We start from the raw sequence: 27,571 nt of genomic DNA, 5'->3' as shown, positions 1-27,571 counted from the left end.
TTTCATCTTTCTCCCACCAAACTTAGTAATTTTTATGTTTCTTTATATGATTTGTTGTTTGGCTACTATGTCTATGTGGAGCTAAACTTCACGTTCTAGGGTTGTGGTTCTTTCATGACTATTGTTATTCGGATATTGATTTTGACTTCTTGATTTATCATATTAGTTTATTTATTCAATCTTGCACTTAATTATTTAATTGCTTGATCACCAATTGAATATTATCTACGAATCTAGAATTGAACTCAAAAGTGGGAATTCTATATTGCATATAGGATTGAGTAGGGCAAGTTCTTGAACTCGGGCATCGGGGAACGGATTCGTAGTTAGGATAGACATATACCTAATTGCCTTGCTTGGTTGATTTACAGGAATTATAAATGCGTTCTTGTTGATTCTAACTCCATAGACATATAGGCGTTAGGTTAGCTTGAATAGGCGAGTAAGAACTCGACAGATTCTTATGAGCATTAACCCTGTCAACCAATAAGCTAGATAAATTAGTCGGTCAATTCAATTGAAGAATACAATAGGATTGTTAGATAGCCCATAACCCTAGATCGTTTTCATTACATTGATATCATTAAAATCTGCTCTTTCTCTGTTCAAAGTTTATTATTTATATTTTTCTTATTTAATTAGTTGGAATAAAATATTTTTAGATTTAATTCCTGTTTAGATAATTAGGATAGTCTAATTTAGTTAATAGTTAATCATAAGTCCTCGTGGGTTCGACATCCGACTTTTAGTCACTTTATTACTCGACGACCGCGTATACTTGCGTGAGTGTGTTTGGTCGCAACAAGTTTTTGGCGCCGTTGCCGGGGACTTAGAAATTTGCTATTTTTCTAGATTAGACATTTTTTTTATCTATTCATGTTTTTTTATTATTTTACTTTAGTTAGTATTTTTTATTTATTTTAGCATGGCATCTTGGAATAAAAATTATTCGAATGATGGTTATTCTTATTTTGATGATCCTTGTCCATATTGTGGAGGACCCCACTGGTGGAAAAATTGTCAGAATGTTCCCAGGAGCGAGTTGCGCGCACAATCTCAATCCTTTGAGTGGAATATTTGTAATATGTGTGGTGGTCAAGATGGCCATTGGGATGGTTGTCCTAATTTTGTTCATCCTTCTCTGAGCCCTTATTATGATCTTTCTAATGATATTTCTGAGTTTGATAGGGGCAATGAAGTGCAGGATATGGAGCCTGATGCATATATTAGGGATATTCTGAGGCAAGTAGCAGAGCAACAGGATGAACTCAAAAAAAGATATGAAAAGAATGAGGGCAGCAATCACAAGAATGAAGGCCAATATGGAAGAATTGAATGAAGAGAGCGAGTACCAGCAAGAGAAAATTTTTGAAAAAGAGGAGATTTTGAGCCAAACTTGGCTGGCAGAACAGGCTGAAAAGTTAGAAATATATGAAGCTCAACATGAGGAACTTACTGATGGGATGAGACACTTTATAGAGGGAAGATCTAAACTGGGATAAGGGATCTATAAATTTGTCACTACTATTCACGACTTGCAAGATAAATTAAATGCAAAGGTTGTTGCGTCTATCGCCCAACAAAATAGTAATGAGTTGTCAGAAGCTGAAAAGGAGCTTATACGCCAAATTGAGGAGCTAAAAGTGGAGAGCCAATCATTCGAGCATATTTCTGTTGATGATGCCCATGTTGAGAAAAGTACACTAGAGCCGTGCAAGGTAGCAGATAATGTTATATTTGAAGACTCTAATGTGTGCACATATGAGGATATAAATAGTAATACAATTCTAAAGTTGGGGCGTGTTGGTCCTCATTCTAAACATTTTTCGACATTGTATTTGGATGATGACATGGAAATCGAGTCATCTAAGCCTTTGGAGGAGTCAATGGAAGAGGAACATGATGCCTATATTTTTGAATTTGTCATGCCAAAAAGCAAAAAATACATTCCTCATCTAAAGGCCGAGAAGTGTAGAGTGAAAAATTTATTACTTGGCCTGGTTATCTTTGTAGCCCCACCACTGGAGCATAGCCGCAAACTGGATGCCATGTTAGGGGCTCAATTCATAAGTTCGAGGTGGAGGCAAAAAGTGGTTCACGTCGTGCCGCTACGTTAAATCAGGCGCTTGTTGGGAGGCAACCCAGCGTTACTGCTTTCTTTTATTTTTGTTCACTTTTTATTTTATTTTATTTTTATTATTTTGTAGTATTTATTTTTGTTTTGTAAGATTATGAGCATAGGAAGCAAAGCCATCAGAAGAGTGCAAAAGCGAGCTAGATGGTGAGGACTAAGTGTGGGGTGCCCACACAAAAGTCTGAGTACCTCGTGAGCCGCTATTGCTTCGGCCTTTGGCCTACCAGGGAGTCTCGTTTACCCTCTTATTATTTATAATGTGCATTGAGGACATTGCAAAATTTTAAGTGTGGGGTGAGGAGATCGTTTGGATGAGTTTCTGTGCTATTTTAGCTTAGTTGTAGTACTCATTCTTAAGTGTAGTAGCTTTTGTGAAAAAAAAAAAAGAAATTAAAAAAGAAATTAAAAAAAAACGAAAAAGTAGAAAAATTGGACTTTTCCCGACGATTGATCTCCTAGACAGTTTTCTTGAGGGATTAAAGTCTAAACAAAAATTCAAAATATGTCTTTTAGCTTTCTTTAGGTAGTAATAATCCCCTGTGGTTTTTCTTTGTGCCTCGGTTCTTTTCCATGGGATGTAGTTTGAACCGGGTAGTTTTTTTCTTTCCGAGTAGATTAGGAATTTAGGGAATAAAAGGAGCAAGAATGATGAACCTAGGCGCCATTGACTTGTTTGATAGTAACATATTTATACTTTCGCATGTGTAGTATCTTCTGTATGATTTGAATTTATTGATGATGCCTTGTTAAATTGGATAGCATGTTTTGTGGCGCCTATGTCTCGTTTACATGACTTATGTTCACCTTGTGTTTAATACTTAATATCTCGTGGCTCCGTGAATACTTGCATTGCTTGAGAGTCGGAATGTGATCGTCCTTAGTGAGTCATGTGCCATGTGTGGTGAGGTTTTTGTGTTGTCCATGTATTGTACTTGTGTCTAGAACTTGCCCGGTATGTGAGTTGAAGCGAAATTTTAGGTGATGCTCGGTTTGAAAAATAATTTTAGGCTTTCTTTGATCTTTTTGAGCTTATTTATTATCACAAATAAAATCTATCCCTAGTTAACCCTTTTGAGCCTATAGACCTTTTATTTGGTACCCACATTACAAGCCTATACCCTTTTTATTCTTAATTGACATTGTTTTGATCCTTTTACCTCTTAAAGCACTTTAATTGTTAGATGAGCGCTAAAAGAAGTAAGAAGGGACTAAGTGTGGGGTGACTTTTGAGTGGAACCAATGAAAGAAAGAAGGGTGCACTTATTTTGTAAAATAATACACCACTAGCGAAAATTGAAAGAAAAAAAAAGAGAAAAATCTGGAAAAAAAAAAGAAAGAAAAATATAAATGAATAAATTGTTATCTTGTTCTTGCTAGTGGGTATGAACTAAAGTAGTGCTTAAAGAAAAAGGGACTGTTTTGGGGGTGATATTGTTTGTGAAATTGAAGTGGGGTTGAAGAAAAAAATGCTTAAAGTAATTTTGTGATGTATTAAAGTGCTTAGGAGGGTGAGTCACTATTCCTTAAATATATCCTACCCGTCCCTTAGCCCACATTACAACCATGAAAAAGTCCTAATTGATTTTAGATCGAGCGAGCTTACATTAGTAGAGATTTACATTAAGGGCAAGCTTATGGTACCAACTACATGCATGTGACTTCTTTTGTGAGAGTGAGCGATTTTCTTTGTGAGCATGAGATTCGAATGTGTGGATTGATTTTACTCTCTCTGCTTTTGTTGTGAGGGCACATGGTTTCACGAGGGATAGGTAACGTTATTAGACTTCTCTATGATGTTGGGTGTTCAAGCCATGAGTGCATAGTGACATTGAGTCGGTTTTTTAGGTTAGGATTGTTGTGAGCATGTTGTCTTTGTTCGAATATTTTTAAAGAAGGGCATAAGAAAAGGGAAGTATGTGATGCATAGCCTAGAGCCTAATTGTTGCAAATAACCACGGTCATAGGTGCAGTGTGCTTTGAATGATAAGAGCTTAATTTTGTTTTGTCTACTATAGGATGGTTTGTTCGAGGACGAACAAAGGTTTAAGTGTGGGGTAGTGATGTTTGGCATATTTTGATATGTGTTGATGTTACTTTACCCATGTTTTAACCGCTTCTTGATGTTATTTGATCTTTAAAATGCCCAACATGGTTTAATTATTGGTTTTATGACTAATTGAGTTGTGTGTGGTGAATTAGGGTGTTTGGAGTGCAAAAATATGAAGAAAAGGTGCTCTAGGTAGAGGAAGAGAGATTGGATGCGTCGCATCCATCTAGAAAAAGATCAGTTTGCGCACCCTTAGCAGTGAAGTCAGCCCATAGCATCCGCCATAGCATCCGCACCTGGGCAAAATTGAAATGGAGGACGAGGTGGATGCGTCGCATCCACCTTCGCATGCAAAGCTGAGAAATAGAGGACAAGGTGGATGCGTCGCATCCACCTTCGCAGGCAAAATTGAAATGGAGGACGAGGTGGATGCGTCGCATCCACCTTAGCATCAATCCCTGAAGCCGATTTGGACTAGGAATAGGAGAGCTTTGGCCCACGACTTTTGTACGCAATATATAAGCCAAAAACGCCTCCTTTAGGTTATCTAACATATTGGGAAGAGGAAAAAAGCCACGACAAAGCTGTGGAGGCCGGAATTCATCAAGTTTCATCTTTCTCCCACCAAACTTAGTAATTTTTATGTTTCTTTATATGATTTGTTGTTTGGCTACTATGTCTATGTGGAGCTAAACTTCACGTTCTAGGGTTGTGGTTCTTTCATGACTATTGTTATTCGGATATTGATTTTGACTTCTTGATTTATCATATTAGTTTATTTATTCAATCTTGCACTTAATTATTTAATTGCTTGATCACCAATTGAATATTATCTACGAATCTAGAATTGAACTCAAAAGTGGGAATTCTATATTGCATATAGGATTGAGTAGGGCAAGTTCTTGAACTCGGGCATCGGGGAACGGATTCGTAGTTAGGATAGACATATACCTAATTGCCTTGCTTGGTTGATTTACAGGAATTATAAATGCGTTCTTGTTGATTCTAACTCCATAGACATATAGGCGTTAGGTTAGCTTGAATAGGCGAGTAAGAACTCGACAGATTCTTATGAGCATTAACCCTGTCAACCAATAAGCTAGATAAATTAGTCGGTCAATTCAATTGAAGAATACAATAGGATTGTTAGATAGCCCATAACCCTAGATCGTTTTCATTACATTGATATCATTAAAATCTGCTCTTTCTCTGTTCAAAGTTTATTATTTATATTTTTCTTATTTAATTAGTTGGAATAAAATATTTTTAGATTTAATTCCTGTTTAGATAATTAGGATAGTCTAATTTAGTTAATAGTTAATCATAAGTCCTCGTGGGTTCGACATCCGACTTTTAGTCACTTTATTACTCGACGACCGCGTATACTTGCGTGAGTGTGTTTGGTCGCAACAAGTTTTTGGATGCATCCACCTCGTCCTCCATTTCAATTTTGCCCAGGTGCGGATGCTATGGCGGATGCTATGGGCTGACTTCACTGCTAAGGGTGCGCAAACTGATCTTTTTCTAGATGGATGCGACGCATCCAATCTCTCTTCCTCTACCTAGAGCACCTTTTCTTCATATTTTTGCACTCCAAACACCCTAATTCACCACACACAACTCAATTAGTCATAAAACCAATAATTAAACCATGTTGGGCATTTTAAAGATCAAATAACATCAAGAAGCGGTTAAAACATGGGTAAAGTAACATCAACACATATCAAAATATGCCAAACATCACCTATATAGTTAGTCTCTCCGCTTATTAAGGCCGATCTAAGAGGCCTCGATGAGCGGACTATGTATGTCGTAGTTGACAAAATGAGGCAAGTAAGATGGGTAGCGGCGCTTTAGACGAGGCGGCGACATGACTTTTCGTGAGTTGCAAACTTTGGGGATATGTTGTTTCAGAATGACGCCATGACATCATACGTCACTGTGCCGCGCCTTCCCGATGCCCTACGTCATTTTTCGTGCCTCTGCAGTTTCGATACCTGCGCTGGGCAATGATGGCTTGATTTCTAGATCTTGGTGACTGAAATCTTATAAATATGGACCTAAGGTCCCTTGTGTTTGTTTTACATACTTGCATTATCGAATCCCTGTGTCCCTTTCTTTATTCTCCATATCAAACTGTTGTCTCCTTCTTGCTTCGTCATTGCGTATCTGTTCCCTCGTTTCCAGTGATTTCAGTTGTTCTCGACTCTTTTGTGCGCAAGATATCCTCTTAAGAATATAGTTAACGCACCCTCTGGTTCTAGTATGGCGCTTAACCCTACCCCTTTGACGGTGCGCATGCCTCCTCATGGCAATGATATTTCCGTTACCCCTGAAGATGAGGGGTTCCCTACGATGGATGAAATAATTCCTCGCAGTGAAAAGATTAGATCTGACTTTTCGAAGTTACCCGAAGACGACCCTGAGGTCTTGGAGTCGACGCTGAACGAGGTTGACCTTGTTGCGTTTAGGAAAACATTCAAAATTCTGGCTCACATCGATCTGGTTCTGGCGGGGCACGATGCTGTACAGATACATCGCCCAGGATATTGCGTGTTCTATGCGTATCCGTTCTACGTGGGCTATTTTTTTCCTCTTCCGTTGGCAGAGGAATTTTGCCGCTACTATGGCATCTGCCCGACCCAGCTATCCCCCTATATCTACAAGCTTATCCGTATGCTGACGAAATATGCGGAGTTGGCTGGCCGTGGGGTCTCACTTCGCCACCTGATGCATCTCTTCGCCCTTAGTTTCTACAGGGGGATGATTCTATACTTTTGCCACCAAGGAAGTAAAAGTTTGGTGGTGAAGATGAATGATAAGGCGAATCGTCAGTTCTGGCTCAACTATTTCTTCATCAAGACCGAGGACGTGGGGGCCAACGCAAGCGGGTTCCCCGAGGCTTGGAATTACGTACGTAAGTATCTTTTTGCCGAGCATTCATTTTGCCTGTTTTAGTCGCAGTCTAACATTTCGTCCCTTCTTCGTGCAGCTGAGACTTCGCCCCCTCCCTTGGTCGGGGACATTCATGACTAGGTCAGCCAAGTCTTGCCTCACACATTGGGGATTCGTGAATGACCGGCCTTTATCAACAAATTCGGGCTTGCGCCTTCCGCGACCGGTGAGTTCGTCTATACGTACCTATTTATGCATGCATAATTATCTCGTCTATATGGTTTCGACCTCGTGGTTGTTTGCTCGTTGCGGTTTTGTGCGGGAAGTGACGGTCTTCTGATTTTTCTTTTTCAGCCCCGGGACATTCGAGAAGTCAGAAGGCTCCTCCTCCGGGATTCCGTAAGAGGAAGGCCATTTTTGTTCCTTCTGCTGCAGTGAGGTCTGCTCGGTCATCGACTACTCCTCCAGTAAGGCTTTCGACTTCCCTTTTGCATCATTTAGTAGACGAGGACGATGAGGAAGGATCATCGCCGAATGGCGATAACTTGCTTCTCCGCAAGAGGAGATCTGTAGATATCGGCGAAAGAGTTGCCCGTGTAGGGAGTTCGGTGATGGAGGATGTCGTCGTTCGAGGGACGACGACCATAGAACTTGGAGATGGCGCCGAGTTACCGCCCACGATTCCACAGTCATCGGGGGCCGAGGAATGTACATATCCCTGAGGTCGTGATGGATTTAGAAGGGCCGTCGGCGAGAGTCCCTGATGTCTTACGGGAGGACGAGCCATCGACCTCTCTACCAGACGAGGATCCTTCTTCCCGGGTTGACATAAAGGGAAAAAGTGTAGCCAAAGAAGGTAACGAGACGGGCTCCGATATGGACGTCGAGGAAGTTAGGATGATGGGGGAAGGACTTACCCGACTTGAGGTGATATTGGAGGGGACCACGCGGACTATCGCGATCCCCTTGGACCGAGATCTGCTGGTTCATACGGAGGACGTGATCCATTCCCTTGATCCCCTCTATTCCGATGTGGGGGGTAAGACCCTTGAGAAGTTAAAAGATGCCACTCTGTCGAGGAGTATAGCCGGCCTCGCTCTTAGGGTAATCCTTTGATCTTTCTTCATTTTTTATGTTTTCTTCATTTTTTTTGTCGATTCCAGTTTTGTTCTTACTCATTCTGTCTTTCTTTCAGACCATGATCTTGGACATCGAGAGTTACCGCCGAGAGGAGAGGCGTAAGGCCATATTCAAGAAGATGGAGCAAAAATATCGTGAATACCGTGATAAGCACCACGAGATCTGCAGACGGTACAGTGGAAGCGGCACTTTCCAGGCTCTCCGAAGTGAACTGAAGGAGAAGGACGACGGATTGATGAGGGTCATTAGAAAATATAGCGAACTAGAGGAGGCGTTGAGGGACAAAGAAGAGGAACTCGAGTTGAGTAAGGGGGTGGAGGCTCAATGCGCCGATCTTCAAGCCCAGGTGGTTTTACTGCGCGTGGAGCTCGAGGAGTGTCAACTCAAAGTGGATGCTCCAAGTGGCGAGGTTGCTGATAAAGTGGCGGGCTTAGAGAGGGCGGAGTTAGCCTAGTTATCAGCTGCGAAGAAGGCGGAGGCTTTCACAATCGTGATCCGCGTTCTTCGTTTTGAGCGGGGTGCTTTGGAGACGGCCAAGCTTAGGGAGGAGCGGCTTGATGAGCGGATAGGGGAGCTGGAGAAAGATGTTTCGAGCCTTAGTGATCGGGTTGCAGTTCTAGAGGCCGAGAAGGCGCAGTTGTTGGCTCAGCCGTCCTGGACATTCCGCGAGATTTGTACGAGGAATAGATTCATGCTGAGGCACAGCTGGATATATTCAGGGACCTGATGGGGATGGGGGCCATTTCAGAAGCCGACTTTGAGGATGCTCGTGCTAAGGCACGTAAAGCTCGATTTGCTTGTGGCTATGATCCTGCTACACCGGAAGCCGGCGATGACGAGGAGGCTGCGGGCGTGGATCAGATCAAATAGGATGCCTGGTATGAGGATGAATATCCTGCTGGCGATGGCGATGTCGAGGATGTAGGTGGAGACGGTCTGGGCGATCAAGTTGATGGCGCTAATTCCTTTTCTTTGTTCGGGTTTGTGCGTTTTTCTGATTTTGTTGCTTGGTTGCCTTTGTCATAACAAATTTGTTCGAGTAGGTTGAACGATGTTAAAAGTAGCCTTCATTTGATTAAGGTCGTGGACCGAGTAGGTGTTAACTCTAATGAGGTCGAATATAACCTTTAATTAATTGGGGTCGTGGGACGAATAGGCGTTGATTCGAACGAGGTCGAATGTAACCTTTAATTAATTGAGGTTGTAGGCCGAATCGGTGTTAATTCGAACGATGTCGAATGTAACCTTTAACTAATTGAGGTCGTGGGCCGAATCGGTGTTAATTCGAACGAGGTCGAATGTAACCTTTAATTAATTGAGGTCATGGGCCGAATCGGTGTTAATTCAAACGAGGTCGAATGTAACCTTTAATTAATTGAGGTCATCAGCCGAATCTGTGTTGATTCGAACGAGGTCGAATGTAACCTTTAATTAATTGAGGCCGTGGGCCGAATCGGTGTTGATTCGAACGAGGTGGAATGTAACCTTTAATTAATTGATGTTGTGGGCTGAATCGGTGCTAATTCGAACGAGGTCGAATGTAACCGTTAATTAATTGAGGTCGTGGGCCGAATCGGTGTTAATTCGAACGAGGTTGAATGTAACCTTTAATTAGTTGAGGCCGTGGGCCGAATCGGTGTTAATTCGAACGAGATCGAATGTAACCTTTAATTAATTGAGGTCATGGGCCGAATCGGTGTTAATTCAAACGAGGTCGAATGTAACCTTTAATTAATTGAGGTCATCAGCCGAATCTGTGTTGATTCGAACGAGGTCGAATGTAACCTTTAATTAATTGAGATCGTGGGACGAATCGGTGTTAATTCGAATGAGGTCGAATGTAACCTTTTCTTGGGGAGAGCGTGAATAAACTTCATGTACTTGTGTTTTATTCATATTCTTGGAGAGATTTACATATTTTTCGGGCGCTGGCTGGCAGTTCAGTCCCAGTCCCAATCTATCTAGTCCCTTCATTGGTTGAACTGGAAAAATAGTGAGAGATCGAGCAATGAACCAGCCGTCCAGTGCCCTCGTTTGTGCGTATCTCAATCCTGAAGTATCCCCGTCCTCACCTCGTTAAAAACCTCCTCGAGAAAACCCAATTTGGACAAAACTCGAGTGAGGAAAAAAGAGTGCGACTTTGGGGACCTCGTCCTTTAAAATTTGAAGTACTTGAGGTATGTAGTGTTCTAGTTGTTTGGTAGTTGCTTTCCTTCCATTGTTTCTAGTGTGAATGACCCTTTGCTTTCCGCTGCCGTGATTTTGTAGGGGCAGTCCCAGTTTGTTCCTAGTTTGCCTTCTCGTGGATCTTTGCTTGCTTGTGTTTTAGCTTTCAGCACTTAGTCCCTGACCTTAAGTGGTTTGATCTTTGCTCTTTTGTTATAGTAGTGTTCTGATGCTGGTTTTGGGCGACCATTCTTATGTAGGCCATATCTCTTCATTCTCTGGCTTCGTCGAGTTCATGCCTTCTATTGTCATCGTTCTGGGGTCCGCTTTCGCGTAAGTATCTTAGGCTGGGCTCTCCGACCTCGATCGGTATTACTGCATCAGTCCCATAGACTAATGAGTATGGCGTTGTTTGGTAGGCCCAGAGTACTTCTGGTAATATCTCTAGCCATAGTCCCTTGGCATCTTCAAACTTCTTTTTCATGATGTTCAGTATTGACTTGTTGGAGGATTCCGCTTGCCCGTTACCCGCGGGGTAGTAAGGCGTTGACAGTATTCTTTTGATGTGCCATTTTTCAAAAATGGTGGCGACCTTCTTTCCTGCAAATTGGGGTCCATTGTCACAACTGATTTCTTTGGGGAGACCGAAACGACATACGATGTTCTTCCATATGAAGGCGATTACTTCCTGTTCGCGTATTTGGGGGAATGCTCATGCTTCCACCCATTTAGAGAATAATCAGTTAAAACCAAAAGAAATCGTACATTACCTCATCCGGCCGGGAGGGGGCCTACAATATCCATTCCCCATTTGATGAACGGCCAATGGGAAGTTACTGAGTGTAGGTGTTCGCCTGCTTGGTGGATCATTGGGGCGTACTTCTAGCATTGCTCATATTATTTCACAAAGTCTGCGGCCTCCTTTTTCATGGTGGGCCAGTAGTATCCTGCTCGTATGAGGCACCTGACTAAATCTCGATTGCCGGAGTGAGCTCCACAGTGGCCCTCGTGTACTTCTTCAAGGACGCGTCACGTCTGATTTGGGCCCAAGCATTTCGCTAGGGGGCCACCATATGTCCTTTTGTACAGGTCGTTGTGGACGATGATGTACCTAGCCGCTTGCATTCGTAGCTTCTTGGCCTTTTTTTAATCATTGGGGAGTATGTCTTCCTGCAAATACATAATAATACGATTGCGCCAGTCCCAAGTTAGATTTATGGTTCTTACCTCGATTTGGTCTATCAATGAGTTGAGGAGGTGGACCACATTTTGGTCTCTGGTTGTGATGTTTTTGGTGGCTGCTGCTAATTTGGCGAGGTCGTCTGCCTCGATATTCTGCGCTTGGGGGATCTGGTCGAGTTGATATTCATCGAACTTGGGTAGTAGTTTGCAGACTTCATTGTTAACAACATTGTGAGTGATACCTGTCGCCGCGGGTGGGGGGGAGGTTGATCATGTTGCTTGTTTACTGGTGGCGCAGCACAAGTTCTCGCATTTTCTGCGGCCGCGTCCTGAACGGGTTTATGGAGGACGCTGGTCAGTGTATCAATCAGCCAGACCTCAAGGAGTTTCTTTATCGCTGGCGGTGTCTCCTCTCCCACGGATATGGAGGCTGTCTTGCCAAAAGATTTTGTGATGTTGCAGTGGGGAGGGGTGATCAGCCTCGCCTAGGGGAGGCATTGGGCGTTGTGTCCTCGTCCACTACTTCAGAGCTTTCGTGGATGATATCCATGAGGTTGGTTGGGAGGTCACTCATTATTCTCATTCTTTCTTCTCTGTTACCTGCCACGTTAGATCTGTGCATGCAGAGAGAAAAAAGGTTCTTCTTTTGGGTTTTTTTATTACGTCATTAATTAGTGTTGGTTGTAGATCTAGAAGAAACTAAAAAACTTAACTAGAATATCTCCACAGATGGCGCCAAATTGTTTGACCAAAAAATATAATTTTCGGCTAAACTATTAAATTTATATAATGAGGGGTTAGATCTAGTTAAGGATAATAACTCTAGATGTTAAGCATACATATATATATTAAATGGGACAGATTTCGTATGTGATTGGTGACAATAAATATTGAATTCTCTTAAAGCAAGAATATTAACGGAGATATAACCAACAATAAATATTAATAAATGACATTAAAGTAAATAGAGAGAATGATTCACCTAATAATGGATGAGTTGGATGAATAATATTTTACCTGAAAGTGATGAATGACAGATAGATCCAAGATTCACATGAACGATCCTCGGATGGAAAGTGGGGAACAATATGAACAAGAATCTTTGTAAAAAGGTAATCTTTGTATTTTTGCTAGAGGGAAAGTCATCTTCTCAAAAGTGTTCTTATCAGAATCAATATTACATGCCCCTATCATTGTCCCCTCTTTCTATATATATATGGGGCATTTTTTCTAGAAAACTCTAATAGTACAAATGCAGCGTGACAAATTAGCCGTTACAAGTCTTATCATCAGTAGTCGATCTCGACCTCGGCCCTTGTTGACATCTTGATTACGATAACCGTCGCTATCTTGACCACGGCTCATGTCGGCACCTCGGCTATTGACCTCGCAGCGTCTTGGGCGAGCTCGACCGATAACTTTCTTTAATGCCATATTACGTCAAATAATTTGAAAACGGATTTTGGCCTATACGGATATAATTGGAAACAATTAATAAATTTAGTCTTGAACTTCTAAAGTGACAATTATTCTGGGACAATTCTTTTGATCTAAAGCTTAAAATGGGAAGGAGGGAGTAATTTACAATAGTCATCCGCTGCTCCACCTTTTGCTTTAGAGATATTAAATATCATTTTAATTGATGTAATCAGTTTTGTTGCCTTGGTTACTAACTATTGTGTAAATTATCAATTTAGAACTAAAAAATAGTTAGAACAGTTCGACAATGTATATAGTTATTTTAATCAACTTTCTGCTAATCCAACTTATAAATAATGGAGGGGAGGACATGACTTATAGATAATGAAAAATATGCCTGATAAACAAAAAAAACAATCTATATATTAGAAGTTGAATAGCAATAATATCCGATCTGGGGAGAGAGGGATTCACCAGAAATTCAGAAAATCGATTATTTAATATTCCATCCGTCTAATTTTATATGCATACTTATTATTTTGGGAGTATAAGCTTTTCTTTGAATCATTGCCTATATTATTTCTATATATTTTTAGATTTTGATCCGTATTTTTCAGACGTTATCCTCTATATTTCAATGGAACGTGTACTATTTCCGGATAAGAACTAGTAATACTATATTTTGATGATATATAGTAACTCATTTTAGAGCGAACCGAGTTCTTTTTCTCAAATTCTCATAGAATAAATTATGGAAATAACTTGACGTTTGTGATCGCGAGTTGACTAGTTATGAATACTGTTTGACCTAGAAGATCAATTTCAGGTTAAAACGATTATATTTATACAATAACGAGTTAAACCTAGTTGATGATAATATCTCTAGATATGGATTCTAACAAAATGGCTAACGTTTAGACGGATCTAGTAGAGAATCGACAGTAACATTCAATATGTGTTTCGAAAGATATCTGTATTAGTAGAAAAGTAACTAGCAATAAATAACAACAAAATGACATTTAAGTAAATAGGAGAAATGGTTCACCCAATAAACAATGAGTTAGGTGATTATTCCTCCTAACAATGATGAATGACAGACAGATCTTAGAACATTCGAAATATTCTCGGATCTGATGAAAAAGTGTGGAATAATATGAGCAAGAACTTTGATAAAAATGTAGTTTTTTTATCTTTACAAGAGAGAGAGAATCTTTTAGTAAAATCTACTCTTATCATAATGAATATCACATGCCTCTATTCATTAATTTTTTTCTTATTTATATGGGATATATCCCAATAAATTTTAGTAGTACCAGTGCAGAAAATATCCAATAAAATATTCTCTTTAATTTCCTATTCTAATAAACTAATCGTTACAGTTTTTTTTACGATGTTCGACATCGACCATCATATATGTCTCGACCACGAGCCTCGCTATCTTTCGGTGGAACTCAAATAACTCTTTTGTCGATGTTATTTTGCCCTAAGTAGCGTGAGAGATTTCGAACTGCACAAATACCTTTCAGGTTCAATCAAACCATTTTCTTTACTTTTGTCCTTTTCCTTCTTAGTTGGCAAATTGCTTGGGTCGTCGTCAGTCAAGTTATAATCATGAAGAAAACAGAGTAATTTAATTAACTATCTAGACAAATAGTTACTTAATGTCCTACTTAGTGTCGATATTAATAGAAACAAAGAGCTACTCCTATTAGGTGATTTTCTCAGTTTCCATTAACCTACGACTTTAATTAGTTTGTCATAAATAGGATATTGGACAACAACATTGTAGAACGAGAAGCAATAGCCTTGGTCCGGTAAATCATCGCCGGTACTTGAATATTCACGTGTCGGTAATTTACCCTAGGTCAATTTATTCACCAACTCTCGACTACCCACTACAACAACACTCGCTACGTTGAACTACCATGTGGTCCTCGCACTCGAGATACGAGGAGCGTATGTTACACTGTTTATTAAGCGCGTAGGATGATGTTGTACATTTATTCAAATTCTACGCTCCAACCTCCATGTCACGACAGCACAATATAGCAGACAGACGTAGACTCGACGGTACTGTACTCATGAAAAGAAAAACTGGAAAATATAAGCTTGGCGGTAGATATGTAAAAATAATTAAAAGAAAATAATTATTCACCTATATTGGGTGCGTTCGATATGACGGAAATTTTTTCTGCTTTCCTATTTTTTTACTATTTGGCCATATAAAATAGTTTGAAAAATATTATCTTAAATATCATATTTTTTTAAAATTGAAGGAAAATAATTTTCCAATAAAAAGTTAGAAAAACATTTTCTAAAAACTTCACGTATCTTCGCATCTAACCCCAACCTTTCCAACTTTAGTTTTCTGTTTTTTTTCATTTTAATGTGGTACCCACCCACCCACCCCAACCCCATCAACCCTCTCCTAACCACCCATAAATTTTCTTTTTACCTTTTTTTTTTGTATTTTTAATTTTCTGTTTTTAGTACCATCCCCACCCCGCAATTTTATTTTATTTTTATATTTTCAGTTCTGATTTTTTTATTTTTTAGGTTCGAAATTTTGCGAGTTTCAAAATTATAAGTTCGGAGGTTTATGTGTTTGGAAATTTGCGGGTTTAAAAATTATAGAGTTTAAGGATTCAAAAATTTGCGGATTCGAAAGTTTAGCGGTTCAAAAGTTTATGAAATTTGTGGGTTCGGAAGGTTGTTGGTTCTGAAAGTTTATGGCTATCATGTTTATTGTATCAAAATTATTTATGAATACTCTTGAGAAGTTATTTTCCTTAAATTGCGTACCAAACACCGAAAAAATGAATAAGATTACTATTTGTTTTTCAAGAAAATATTTTCCACGAAAAACATTTTCGTTATATCAAACACACCAATTATCCATTAAAAATGAGTTGGATAATAAACTTTTTAAAAACGGATCGACTATGGATAAAAATCATATTATCCACTTAGAAAATGGATAACCAAATGAATAACTAATGAGTTTAACTTTTATATTTGTAAAGCCTCAAATTGGGGATTCTTCAAGTTTGAGATACTAGGAATTCTCCCAAAAGTAATCATACTCAACAAGTCATGAATAATATGAATATGAATATTCATATTATCCGCAAATTAACATAATTTTTATCCGTATTAAATATGGATCGGATCGAACCCGCCCGTTTGCCACCCTACTAGGCGGTAATGAGATAAGAAGAATCTTCCAATATCCGAAGTTCAGTTTTTTATCCAATTTTTATTACAAAGTGAACAAATATACTAGGCTTGACTGTTACACATGAAAAATATTTTACTTAAAATGTAAGTTTTTCAACATTATTTAGTTAGTATAAAAACAGTTCGATACAAGAAGCTACGTGGGATATACGCATAGGGAAAATTTTCAATATTAAAAGCTGATAATAATCTCTTTTATAGTACTTGACAAATAACTTGTTTAATCAAGCTTTTTTTGGCTAAAAATATTTTTTTATATTAAAAGTGCTCTTTCTTTTTTAAAGTTAAGATGTTTTATCAAACTTTTAGAAGGAAAAAATATTTTTAGAGTAGTAGCAGATTTTATTTTTGAGAAGCAAAAAAAAATTAGCTTCTCTCTAAAATATTTTTATAAAAAATACTTTTGAAAAAAATATACTTATAGCTTATTTGGCCAAGTTTCTCTAAACCCAAAAATACTTTTTATTTATTTAAAAAGGAAGTGTTTTTTCAAAGTTGTTTAACAAGCTTTCCGAAGAAAAAAAAGTATTTTTGAGTAGAAGTAGAAACCGTTTTGAAAGAGCAAAATAAATAGTTTCTTCCCAAAAAATACTTTTGAGAAAAATACACTTACAAGCACTTTTTAAAAGTTTGATCAAATACTAATTGGTGCTCAAAAGTATTTTTAAAATTAATTAACTAAACACAAATTTTTTCTCACTAAAAAATTTTTTGAAAAAAAAATGTTTTCAAAATAAACTGAGTTAGAAGTTTCGTCTAAGAGGCTATAAAACTGACATGAAAATCACATATGGGAAAAAGGGACACCAAATATGAGCCCGTTTGGACATAATTTTTTTTTCTTTTTTTCAATTCTTTTTTATTTTTTTCTGAAATCAGAATTTGTTTATAAAATTTTCAATTTTCACTTGAAAATGTATTTTGAAAATTTTCGAAAATTTTAAAAACTCTAAAAATCTGCTTTTCAAAATTTTCACTCAAATCACTCAAAAACTTCAAAAACAACTCAAAACTATATTCAAGTCAAAACACAATTCTAAATTTCAAATACCATTTTCACTTGAAATTTTTTTCCATATTTTAGAATTTTACAATTCTTATCTCCAAAAGTCCAGTAAGTATAGTATAAAACTGAAACGAACATCAAATATGGGAGAACGGAACATCAAATATGGAAAAAAGCGTCAGCATATTACCTAAAGTCTTTTCAAGAGCCTTTACACAAACAACTATTCACGGGGTTCATGTAGCAACTTTTAAGATTTTATTAAAAAGGCAATTTTTCACAATTTAAAATAAACAAAATACTGAAGACCGTGTAGGCCTATATATTTTCCTTATACCAAACATTGAACGAAGATGTTGCATGTTGACCAATCCTACAGTGGGGCGTGGGGTTGCTCAGTTTGTCCCATTCCTTCTTATCCTACGCATCAAACCTTTGTCCCATTTCCCCTCACACTCTGCTCTTCACTGTGAAAAAGTGTAGAAGAGCCGTTTTCACCACCACAGCTTTATTCAGCTCCTAGCAGAAGAACAGAAGGTTTCACTTTCTGGGGTTCCTCAATCGGCTAAAGAAAAGATTTTTATTCTATGGTTGCGTGATTCAGCATGTGCTCTAGTGTAGAATATGATTCTACTTTTTTGACTGCCACAAAAAAAAAAAAAGAATCTGTAATCCAAGATTCAGTCTCATAGTCAGTTCTAGCTGTTTTCTTGAAAAGTAGCTCATTGCGTGAAAGTATTAGACATTCTGGGTTTTACTGTTTGTATTTTCTTGTTCTGTGTTTCTTTGTTTTAGAGTGGTGTCTTGTGAAAAGTTCGTTATCATTTAACACTGTTCAGGGTATTACTGTTCATTGCTATTTTCTTGTTTGTGATGTTTTTGTTGGGGTTTTGCTTTGTTTCTTGCATGAAAATGTGAGGTTTTTTCTTTTCCTTTTTTTTTTGTGAGTAAATGAGGGTGAGTGATGTGGGGGGCAGAGGGACCAGTAGGGTTATTTCCATTAATATGTAGATAATGTTTGAAAGAATCTTATTGGGAAGCCAAAGTAGGTAAATCACATTCAGCACAGTGTGTGTGCATTGTGCAAAGTGTGAGAAAAGGTGAAGAAATTTAAGAGAGGTTTTTTGAGGGATAATTGTTAGCTCAGCTAGAGAAATGAGTGATAGTGTAGCGATAACAGCATCATCTTTGGCCATTACTGAGAAAAAACCTCAAAGGCCTGGTGGTTGTGTGGGAATTTTCTTTCAGCTCTTTGATTGGAACCGTAGATTTGCCAAAAAGAAGCTGTTTCCAAAGAAACTGCTCTCACCAGGTTAGCTCTTACATTTCCACTCACTTTTTAAGCAAAATGGTTACTTTCTTGAGGGTAATTCTATAGATATAATTTTTTTTTTGTTTGTGTTGCATTTTTATAGCTCGGTTGAAACAAGCTTCAAAGAAGTTTGGAGGGGATGAGAAGCAACCAAAGCATCGTTTGGTACTCATTTCATGAACTATTTATTACCACATTTAGCTTTGCTTTTTGTAGACTTAGTAGTAAGGCCTGACAAGAAAGTTTATATTTTCGTTGTTTTTTGGTTCTTGTATGAACAATGTAGATAGCAAATGAGAACAGTGGAGGTTTTCCAAATGCGAAAAACAATGGGATGAGCAAATGTGAAAGCAAGCGTGAAATGAAAGCTCCAAGTTTGATTGCTAGGCTCATGGGTTTGGAATCAATGCCTACAGGACAATGTGGTAACCCCAAAAAGGCTTCATCTTCTGAAATTGGGAGCAATATGGCAGAGAAACTTGGTGCTCGACCTGGCGGATCTGATAGAGAAGATATGAATTTTGAGAAGGCTGAAATAAAGCGCGAATTGAGGCCCCAAAAGCTTCAGAAGATAGGGCTGAGCGAAAGACGCCCGGTCAGTAGATTTAGTGCTGAAGCGTTGCAGTTGAAGACTGTATTGTCAAGGCCAAGAAAACATCAGCCTAAATTGGTTTCTCCTGTAAAAAGTCCTAGAAATGTCTCTGGTAGAAATGCATCTAGGTTGATTGGGGCTGCAAGTAGGATTTTGGAGCCGGGGTTGCAAAAGAGTCGGGCGAAATGTGCTCTCACTTATCCTAAATATATTTCTCCCTTGGAAGACAAAGCAGATTTAGCAACACACCATTTGGTGGAAGGCTCTAATTCTTATGTGGATTCAAAGACTTTAAAGGGTACATCAGTGCCTTCATGTAAAAATTGTGGTTATTTGCTTCATAGTAAGAATGGTACGCTGAATGTTTCGTCACCTGTTTGTAGTTACTCTGAACCTTCTTGTGAAGGTCCAGGAAGAAATATGCCGAGGTTGCCTGTTTTCGGCAGCAGGGATCAACACGAGAGAGTTTCTGAGGGTTCGTCTTCAGACGCCACTGCAGAAATAGATGATGTATCATACTGTGCAGAACTCATATTGGGCAAGAGAACTATTAGCAGAAGTCAAATAGGGATGCACGGCACCCGCCAAGGGAGCAATGTGAAGAAGGATGTATCATGTGTCACTCATGTGCATAAGACTCAGAAGCAAAATCAAACATCTCAGAATAGAGAGAGAGGTCTTATGAAGTCTAAGCCAAGTAGTCTGCAGAGCAACAGAGTTTTAGCTGCTACAGAATCTACGAATGATACTAAAAGTTTTGTTGCACAGAATAGAAGGTTAGGTGCATCTACTACCCGATTGAGGATGCCAGCCACAGCCGACGGCTGCAAGTTTGAAACTGAAAGAAAACCTTATTCAAGGAGAAGTGATTCTCTCTCTCCGGTGCGGAAGAAGAGATTGATGAATATTTCCAGACAAGGTGAAAGTTCGACTTATGCAAATGCTAATTTGGGCAGAGAATCGAGTCCCTATTCTGACCAAACAAGTAGAAAAGATGTTGTTTTTCCGATTAGTTCTGGTGATAGGCATTCCACTAAACCGAAGTTACCATGTTTGCGCGAGAGTGGCGCAATCAATGATAATTCTGAGGGACGTAATGTTGTTTCATTTACATTTAAATCTGCAATGAATCAGAAGGCTGACATTCATGCTGAAGTCACCAAAAGGAAGTCCCAAAATGGCTCAAGTTTTGATGCTATTCCAGGGAGATCGTACTTTAAAGGAAATGATGAAACAACATGCTTGCAGAAACCCTTTCCTTTAAAAGGGGACATTTTAGGAGCACTTCTGGAGCAAAAGTTAAAGGAATTGACTAGTGAAGAAGAGTTCGCAGAAGGGGGTAGAAAAAGCACTGCTACGATCCTTCAGGAGCTAATTACTGCATTGAATGCAGAGAGACAATTTCATCTGGATAGTTTACCTCTTAGACCTAGCAGAAAAGAAGATTCGCGTGATTATGGGGGTGTGTCTTCTAGAAATACTTGCATGAATTTCCAGGTTAGCATTGCTTTAATGTTAACTGCCTGAAGTTGCAATGAATGAAATACTGAATGGTCTCTTATGAAATATATTCCTTTTTTTAGCTGGAGTGACATAAGTACCTACGGTTCTTAGAGGGTAAACAGTTTTGGACTTGTGGATAATTAATCATACATTTGATGAAACTAGTTTTCTTCCTTTGTGTGATTATATTATACTATACCAATACTTGGTGCTAGTGCAGTCAATATTACTTATAGAGAACATCTATCAAAGAACGCTTCTGTTTGGTTTGTAATATATAGAATTAGAGCACACAGAACAACCCAATAGTCAGATAACAATTTAGAAAGACTAAATCAAGCAAAGCCTAGTAATACTCTGCATTTAAATGGAGCATAGTCTTTCATACTGGTAAATTTATGCTAAATTTCATGATTGATTGATCTGGCTAATTTAACTTTAGCTGAGTGGGTTGAACTCTTCATTTCCTATGAGAGGACTTGGTAGCATTGATAGTTACTGATTGAATGCACCAAATGAGTACAATCATGGTTCTTATGCATACAAAGAACCACAATCTTGCTGATTTAGTACCATTTGATTGGATCAGATGTATAATTCTGCTTTCCCTGATTAGTTGCATAGTAACATGTTTCTCCTATGCATTCTCTTGTTTTTGATTAGAAATGAGAAGTGCACATTCTACACACACTATTCAAGTGCTTTTGGCTTCTTATTAAATGCAAAGCACAGGCAGCCGTGGAACTGTACTAATAGTAGTCAGGAAATAGCATTTCAGGATGCTAATGGTTTAGTTATTCACTATTCATCATCCACCATTTTTCCCCTCAGAAATAATAACTTCTTTCGTTGCTTTTCAAGTACACAAAAATTTAAAAATGCGCTTGCTTCAGTTTTCATCATATTCTTATTAGTCTGAATCTTATTATTGCTTTTGAAATTCTGCTCAGGCCACACTAGATTCGGCAACCAATTTAGTTGGGAATTCACTTGATATTGATAATCCTAGTCCAGGATGTGTTCTTGAAGCTAGCTTTTCAAATGACAGCTGTCTCTCCAGCAGTCCCAATAGTAGCTCGAGTATGGTCCCTCGTTCAAAGTTTACTATTTGCAAACTTTCTTTCTTTCTTTCTCTTAAAAAAAGACACCTCTGAAATTGGATTTCATTCATGCATGCTTCTAATATATGTGCTTGTTTACCTCCAGAGGACAAATTGCTTGCTGAATCTGTGGACTCTATGTATGATGAACAACTCTTTCCAGAAACTGATAGAGATCTTTCGGATTGCGCAGCCTCATTATTCAGCAGGAGGAGTTGCGGAGCACTGATCACAGACCATGTTAACAACATTTCTGGAGTGCTAAGCAAGATTGATCAGTTAAAAGGAAGCAAACTCAGTCACGCAAAAGAGGTCATTTTGAATGCTGAACTTAGTTTTGGAACTACACCTCCACTTGTAGACGATGGGTTTTCTGTGAGCCATTTTCTCGTCAATGAACTTGATATACTCTCAAGTCTTCTATGGATGACTTTTGGTCAGTTGCTCGGCTGTAACGACCCAAAGCAGATGAATCAGCTTAAAGGATTTGCCTTCGATTGTGTAGTAGAGTACCTAGACACGGCATTTGGTCGATACTCTAATTCCGGTTTCAGAACATGGACCAAACAACCATCAAGTATGACTAAAGAGATTATGATTGCTGATATTATTGAAGAGGTCAAAATGTGGACAGAATTTGTTGGTTTGATCCCTGACGAGTTAATAGAATGGGATATGAGCCATTCTTTGGGTAAATGGATAGATTTCGACATTGAAACCTTTGAGTGTGGCACTGAAGTTGATAGGCATATTCTCCAAGTATTAGTAGATGAAGTTGTTTTAGACCTCTACTGTTCTAGCTAAATTCAGATGGAACTGTTACTAGTAGCTCCTTTTGTTTCTGAGAGTTTGTAGTAGCCTATCATGTGATAACTCTGGCTTCAATAATTTCAAGCAAAGTATTTTGTACAAATCAATAGATTCTGCATCTGATTCTACTATTCATTGTACTTGCTTTTGCACCAGGATGACAGGCAAAAAATGAGAAATAATTTAAAATTTCTGAATTAACTTAAAACAACATAAGTCTCTTATGTTTTGGCCTTCAAAATGAGTGTACGAACTGTGGAAATATGCATCTTAATGGATTTTTGCCCCTTAATTTTCTGGAGGGGCTGGAAACACAATAAATTGACCACCATAGATTGAGCATTGAAAAATATCACTATTATTAAGATATTCAAATATGTTCACCAAAGAATCCACATAAGCAAAGAACTTTCTGTAGCTCCCAGTAGGTTACATCACTCCAATTTCAATCAAACACCATTGCTCTATACAACTCCAAGCCAAATATTGAAAAATCAATCTTCTATAAAAACAAAAAAGTAAACCAAAAAAACATTCGTTCAAGCAAACCAAATGTAAAAATCAAAGAATCAAAAACCCCTAAGAAAAAAGAATTCAACTGCTTCCCCCTTCTTTTCTCCTCCAAATCTTCAGATTTTTGAGACTTATAATTGTCTATATCCAAGAATAGTCTTGCCAGCAATTCTGCTGCTATTTCTTCCAACTCTATTTTCTCCATTAATAGCACTTCTTGCAACAGTAGCTAATCCCTTCAGTTCCTCAACATTTGCATAACTTTTCCTAGTAATCAAACCCCCATTTCTCTTATCCCCTGAATTCACCGATTTGCTACCTCCAATATTCCCAACTACCCCATAAAATTTCCCACTTTTTGAACCAGCTGGTGGTGGAGTTGCTGATTTCTCCTTCAAAGTTGGTAACATAGTAGGTGGCTTTCGATTTTCCTTTCTCAATGCTGATGAAAAATCAGGTACTGATTGGGTCAAAATGGATGACCCTTTTGTCCTTTTTGGTGGGGTTACAAAATTCCCTTGAAATTTGACTTGTTTCTTTGGCGGGGTTAGAACAAACACCTCATTTCTGTAATCTTTTTCTTCTTCTTCTTCTTCAGGGATTGATTGTTTCATGTGTTTAATTCGTAGTTTTTTTTCTCTAAGATCAGCATACGCTTTGTAACGAGGCCCTCTTTCCATGAGAAAGCTGTCAGTGGTAAGTTGAAGGAATTGGGGTTGATCAGAATTTGAAAACTGTGAGAGAAGAAGGGATTTTGGGTCGAGTGCAGTGTAAAGAGAATTAAGGGTTTGAGTTTGAAGCAGAGATTCACTAGTCCCTGCCATGGATGAATGAATGAGGAGTGAATGCTTAATGGAGTTTTGTGTTTGGAGTTTAAGGGGAGTTCTTGGATTTGATGAGAATTTTGTTGTTTTTCAAAAGATTTTTGAGGTTCCAACGGTCTAATAAAAGAAGCCAATAGGACTGACTTTGCTGGTGTTTTATGCTTTTTCTCCCCCTTTTGGTTTCTAACGTTCATATTGAAAAAGGTCCGAAGTCTAACTACTCTCCCGTTTTAAATTAGACGAGTTACTTTCTTTTTAGTATATTTCAAAATAAATAACATATTTTTATATTTAAAAATAATTTAACTTTAAACTCTTCATTGAAAAGCTTTTATAACCACACAAATATCATGACCCCATAAAACTTTTAACCCTTAATGTTTTGAAATCACAAATTTTAAAAATCTTCTTCTTCTTCTTAACTTCGTGCTAAGTCAAAATTGTAACGGAGGGAGTAAAACGAAGGATTTTTAGGGCACTTGTGTTTTGGGAGCAATAAAGCATATTTTTGGGATTCTATGAATCAAAGGATGGGAAATTAGCATGGGGATTAACGTTGGTATCCTATGCGAAATTTACAAAAGAAAATGCAAAGACATTGCCGTTTAAAAGAAAAGACCTTTTCTTCTCACAAGAATTTTCCAAATCGGACGGCAATTTCTCATTTGTACACGTGGATAAACCAAAATTACCACCAAAATTACCTCATTCCAACTTTGGATAAACCAAAATTACCACATTCATCCAACTTACAATTAGTATCTTCCTGGCCCCTTTTGCCGAAAAGGAAAAGAGCTATGAGCAGCGTCAATACAAGATTTTGTACAAGCAATATTAGTTTATTCGTACAGTTCAACTTCTACGTGTTTGAGCTAAGGACTTTTTAACGTAATTTCTATTGTTTTCTATCTCAAATTAATACTTATTTTTGTATCACTTCAGACGATGCAATGAAATTCTTTTACGAAGCGATGATAGATAACGTCGCTTGCTTTAGAGTCTATGTCACTACTCATTAGACATCATAGTATATACTTCTAAGTGAATTTATAAGCATGCAACCTTAAATGGAGAAAGCAACTCAATGTATTATAAACTCATTAGCAATATTTTACACAAGTCACAACTGATCAACATCATCTATCTCTTTTGGCCACTTATAATTTGACTAGAAAAAAATAACGTTTTCAGATCTCTTATATGCAAAAATAAAAATTTCTTATAAAAAAGACATAAAACTAAAAGTAAAGTTGTAAAGGACTACAAAACTGATTCTCCCCTTTCATTCTCTTGCAATTTTCTTTTTGATTGTTAAAACAGGCATGACAATGTTCCTCCACTTATAATTTCAAGCACTTTTTGACTCTCTTTTTCTAAGTCCTATACTTGTTTGCTATCATCAGTATCTTACTTGTCTTTAGTATTGGATAGAATTCACCAACCGATTTGAACTGCATTCTCAAACAAATCAACACATGGACAATGCCCTGACATAGTAACATAAGCACGCTATCCTCTCCTACCTTGGCGAACTGAGATATACCAATTACGGAAGGTTGATAACACTTAAGTGAAGGTGTATACCGTGTACATATACAACACAAGATTATCAGATGGTTTTATTCACCTTTCTTTTATTTAACTTTTGGTAGGTTACAAACAAATCTAGTATCGAGGTGAATAAATATTGTAAACAAATCTAGTGTTGAGGCGAATTTACACTAGATTTGTTTATAAAACCAGTAAATGGCAGCATCAACAACAACTCAGTTAAATCCACAAGTGGGGTCTGGAAGGGTAGAATGTACGTAAACCTTACTCCTAGATAAACTGTTTTTGAGAGACCCTCAGCTCAAGATGAAAATAGACAATAGAATCCGTGACGGCAACAAAAATCGAAAAAATAATATAAGCATCGTAGGAAACAGAAAATAGATAGAAAAGCAAAACTAGTAAATGGCATAAAATGAAAAGCATGGGAATAGGCCATTCTAATTTGTGGCTAGATATTAAAGAACCTGCTTCATCTGTGCCACGAACACAAGCTCTGGGTTCTTGTCATCCATTGATATGCAACCTCAAGGTTAGTGGCAAGAGATCTCTGTAGGGTTTTGATTCTGGTTGTCATAATTCTCAGTCAGAATATTAGCATTGTGAGCAGCATTATACCCTCTTTTCTTCTGTCTGAAATTTGGAGGATACCCCACAAGTTTATAACAAATTTCTTTTGTATGGCCTTTCATTTTGCAGTATTCACATTGAAGTTCTTCTTGAACCTTTGATTTTGTCCACCTCCACCATTTCTGGTATATATAGCAACTTCAAAGTTTCGTACAGGATTAGCTCCAAGAATTCCTGAATTGGCTGCTATAGACCTTTGACTTTCATCACTCACTATCAAGGCATAGGACTGATTCACAGTAGGTAGAGGTGGCTTCATTAGGATTTGGCTTCTTGCTTGTGAATAAGAATCATTTAACCTCATTAAAAATTGGTACAACCTCAACTTCTGTAGATAGTTAACAAAATCTCTTGATTTGGGACAATCGCACCCAGGTGCGGGGACTAAAGCTTCAAATTCCTCCCAAAGATCTTTAAGTTTTGACAAATAAACCGAGACAGATGCAGAGCCTTGAGTTAATGTGGCTATTTCTTTAGGCAAATTAAAAGTTCTTGAGCCATCAACTTTATTAAATCTCTCGGCTAAGTCTTCCCAAACTGTTTGTGCACTAGAGGCATACATAATTCCTCCAAGAAGATCTTTGGCCACTGAATTCATAAGCCGAGATAGAACAATGGCATTTACTCTTTCCCAATGATTTTTCATAGAATCTGGGAATCTATCTTTACTGCATGTACCATCAACCATACCTAATTTGTTCCTACCCAATAGAGCAACCCGCATAGACCTATTCCAAATAGAGTAATTTTCAATACCTGCTAGCTGAAATGAGATGATTTGAATTCCGCTAACATCTGCAGGTGAGAGTAACAGTGGATGATTATAATCGATCCATGTCAGTTGATTCATCTGATTTCCAGAATTAAGATTTGGAGTTTCTTCAGTTGTCCCCATTTTCGTCTTTCTTGTTTCTTTCTCAAAGATTTAACACCCAACTGTGAAGAATTTAGACGAACAAAATTTCACCAAGTAAATTTCAGAGAAGAATGATTGCGGAAGAAAATTTTCAGATCAAGAGCTTCGATTTCACGAGCAAAAGCTCCGATACCATGTTGATAATTGAGGAAGAAGAAAGAGTACGAAGATGATAGAGAGAAAGAGAATGAAAATGATTTATTAGAAATTGTTGTATTCTAAGTACACTATGATTGCCCCTTTTTTATACTTAGTTAATTTAACTACTAACCTAACAACTAACTTATTTAATAATTATTAATCTGCCCTTATATTATTTAACATGGTCAGAATACTAATGTCATAAACCAGTCTGCTTGTGGAAATCAAGTATCCTATAATCAAGGACGGGAAGCAGTTGCAAGCCAATTGGGAAATTATACATTCACAAAGGACCAATATGATCAGATTGTTCAGCTATTGAACAAAGGAGGAATCTCAACAATCACCAACAATGAAGATTCAACTGAAAATGTAACAGGTACTGATACAACATTATTGATTTCAAATGGTTCACAGAAATGGATTATAGACACTGGTGCAACCAACCATATG

At 38.0% G+C, this 27,571-nt stretch overlaps 3 protein-coding genes across 4 annotated transcripts; 1 reads left to right on the top strand and 2 right to left on the bottom strand.

The window, feature by feature from the left end:
* Positions 1 to 17,575: 17,575 nt before the first annotated feature.
* LOC107762065 (uncharacterized) lies at positions 17,576 to 22,646 on the top strand. 2 transcript variants are annotated; one of them, XM_016580381.2, is made up of 5 exons: positions 17,576 to 18,538; positions 18,642 to 18,703; positions 18,825 to 20,627; positions 21,584 to 21,713; positions 21,840 to 22,646. In XM_016580381.2, exons 1-5 carry the CDS (start codon positions 18,382 to 18,384, stop codon positions 22,535 to 22,537), a joined length of 2,850 nt encoding a protein of 949 aa, XP_016435867.1. In that variant the 5' UTR covers positions 17,576 to 18,381; the 3' UTR covers positions 22,538 to 22,646. The 2 variants fall into 2 exon arrangements, with proteins under 2 accessions (XP_016435867.1, XP_016435868.1); XM_016580382.2 differs by having other exon boundaries at positions 17,578 to 18,538; positions 21,927 to 22,646.
* Positions 22,647 to 22,878: 232 nt separating this feature from the next.
* On the bottom strand, positions 22,879 to 24,014 carry LOC142171651 (uncharacterized). The gene has a single exon (XM_075235237.1). It carries the CDS (start codon positions 23,878 to 23,880, stop codon positions 23,188 to 23,190), a length of 693 nt encoding a protein of 230 aa, XP_075091338.1. The 5' UTR covers positions 23,881 to 24,014; the 3' UTR covers positions 22,879 to 23,187.
* Positions 24,015 to 26,119: 2,105 nt separating this feature from the next.
* Positions 26,120 to 26,956, bottom strand: LOC142172151 (uncharacterized). The gene has a single exon (XM_075235932.1). The coding sequence runs from the start codon at positions 26,954 to 26,956 to the stop codon at positions 26,120 to 26,122; it is 837 nt and encodes a 278-aa protein (XP_075092033.1).
* Positions 26,957 to 27,571: the final 615 nt, after the last annotated feature.

The sequence above is a fragment of the Nicotiana tabacum genome, chromosome 17, assembly GCF_000715075.1.
Source record: "Nicotiana tabacum cultivar K326 chromosome 17, ASM71507v2, whole genome shotgun sequence".
NCBI classification, from domain to species: Eukaryota; Viridiplantae; Streptophyta; class Magnoliopsida; order Solanales; family Solanaceae; genus Nicotiana; species Nicotiana tabacum.
The sequence above is the reverse complement of the archived record's forward strand: the minus strand, read 5'-3'. Positions and strand labels throughout refer to the sequence as shown.

What these genes read in the sequence shown, in the direction of transcription:
- LOC107762065 (XM_016580381.2), top strand. Translation starts at nt 18,382, where the DNA reads ATGAGTGATAGTGTAGCGATAACAGCATCATCTTTGGCCATTACTGAG. An exon ending in AAAGAAACTGCTCTCACCAG is followed by an intron (nt 18,539 to 18,641) that starts GTTAGCTCTTAC and finishes GCATTTTTATAG; the next exon opens with CTCGGTTGAAACAAGCTTCA. An exon ending in CAGTCCCAATAGTAGCTCGA is followed by an intron (nt 21,714 to 21,839) that starts GTATGGTCCCTC and finishes GTTTACCTCCAG; the next exon opens with AGGACAAATTGCTTGCTGAA.
- LOC142171651 (XM_075235237.1), bottom strand. Translation starts at nt 23,880, where the DNA reads ATGGCAGGGACTAGTGAATCTCTGCTTCAAACTCAAACCCTTAATTCT.
- LOC142172151 (XM_075235932.1), bottom strand. Translation starts at nt 26,956, where the DNA reads ATGGGGACAACTGAAGAAACTCCAAATCTTAATTCTGGAAATCAGATG.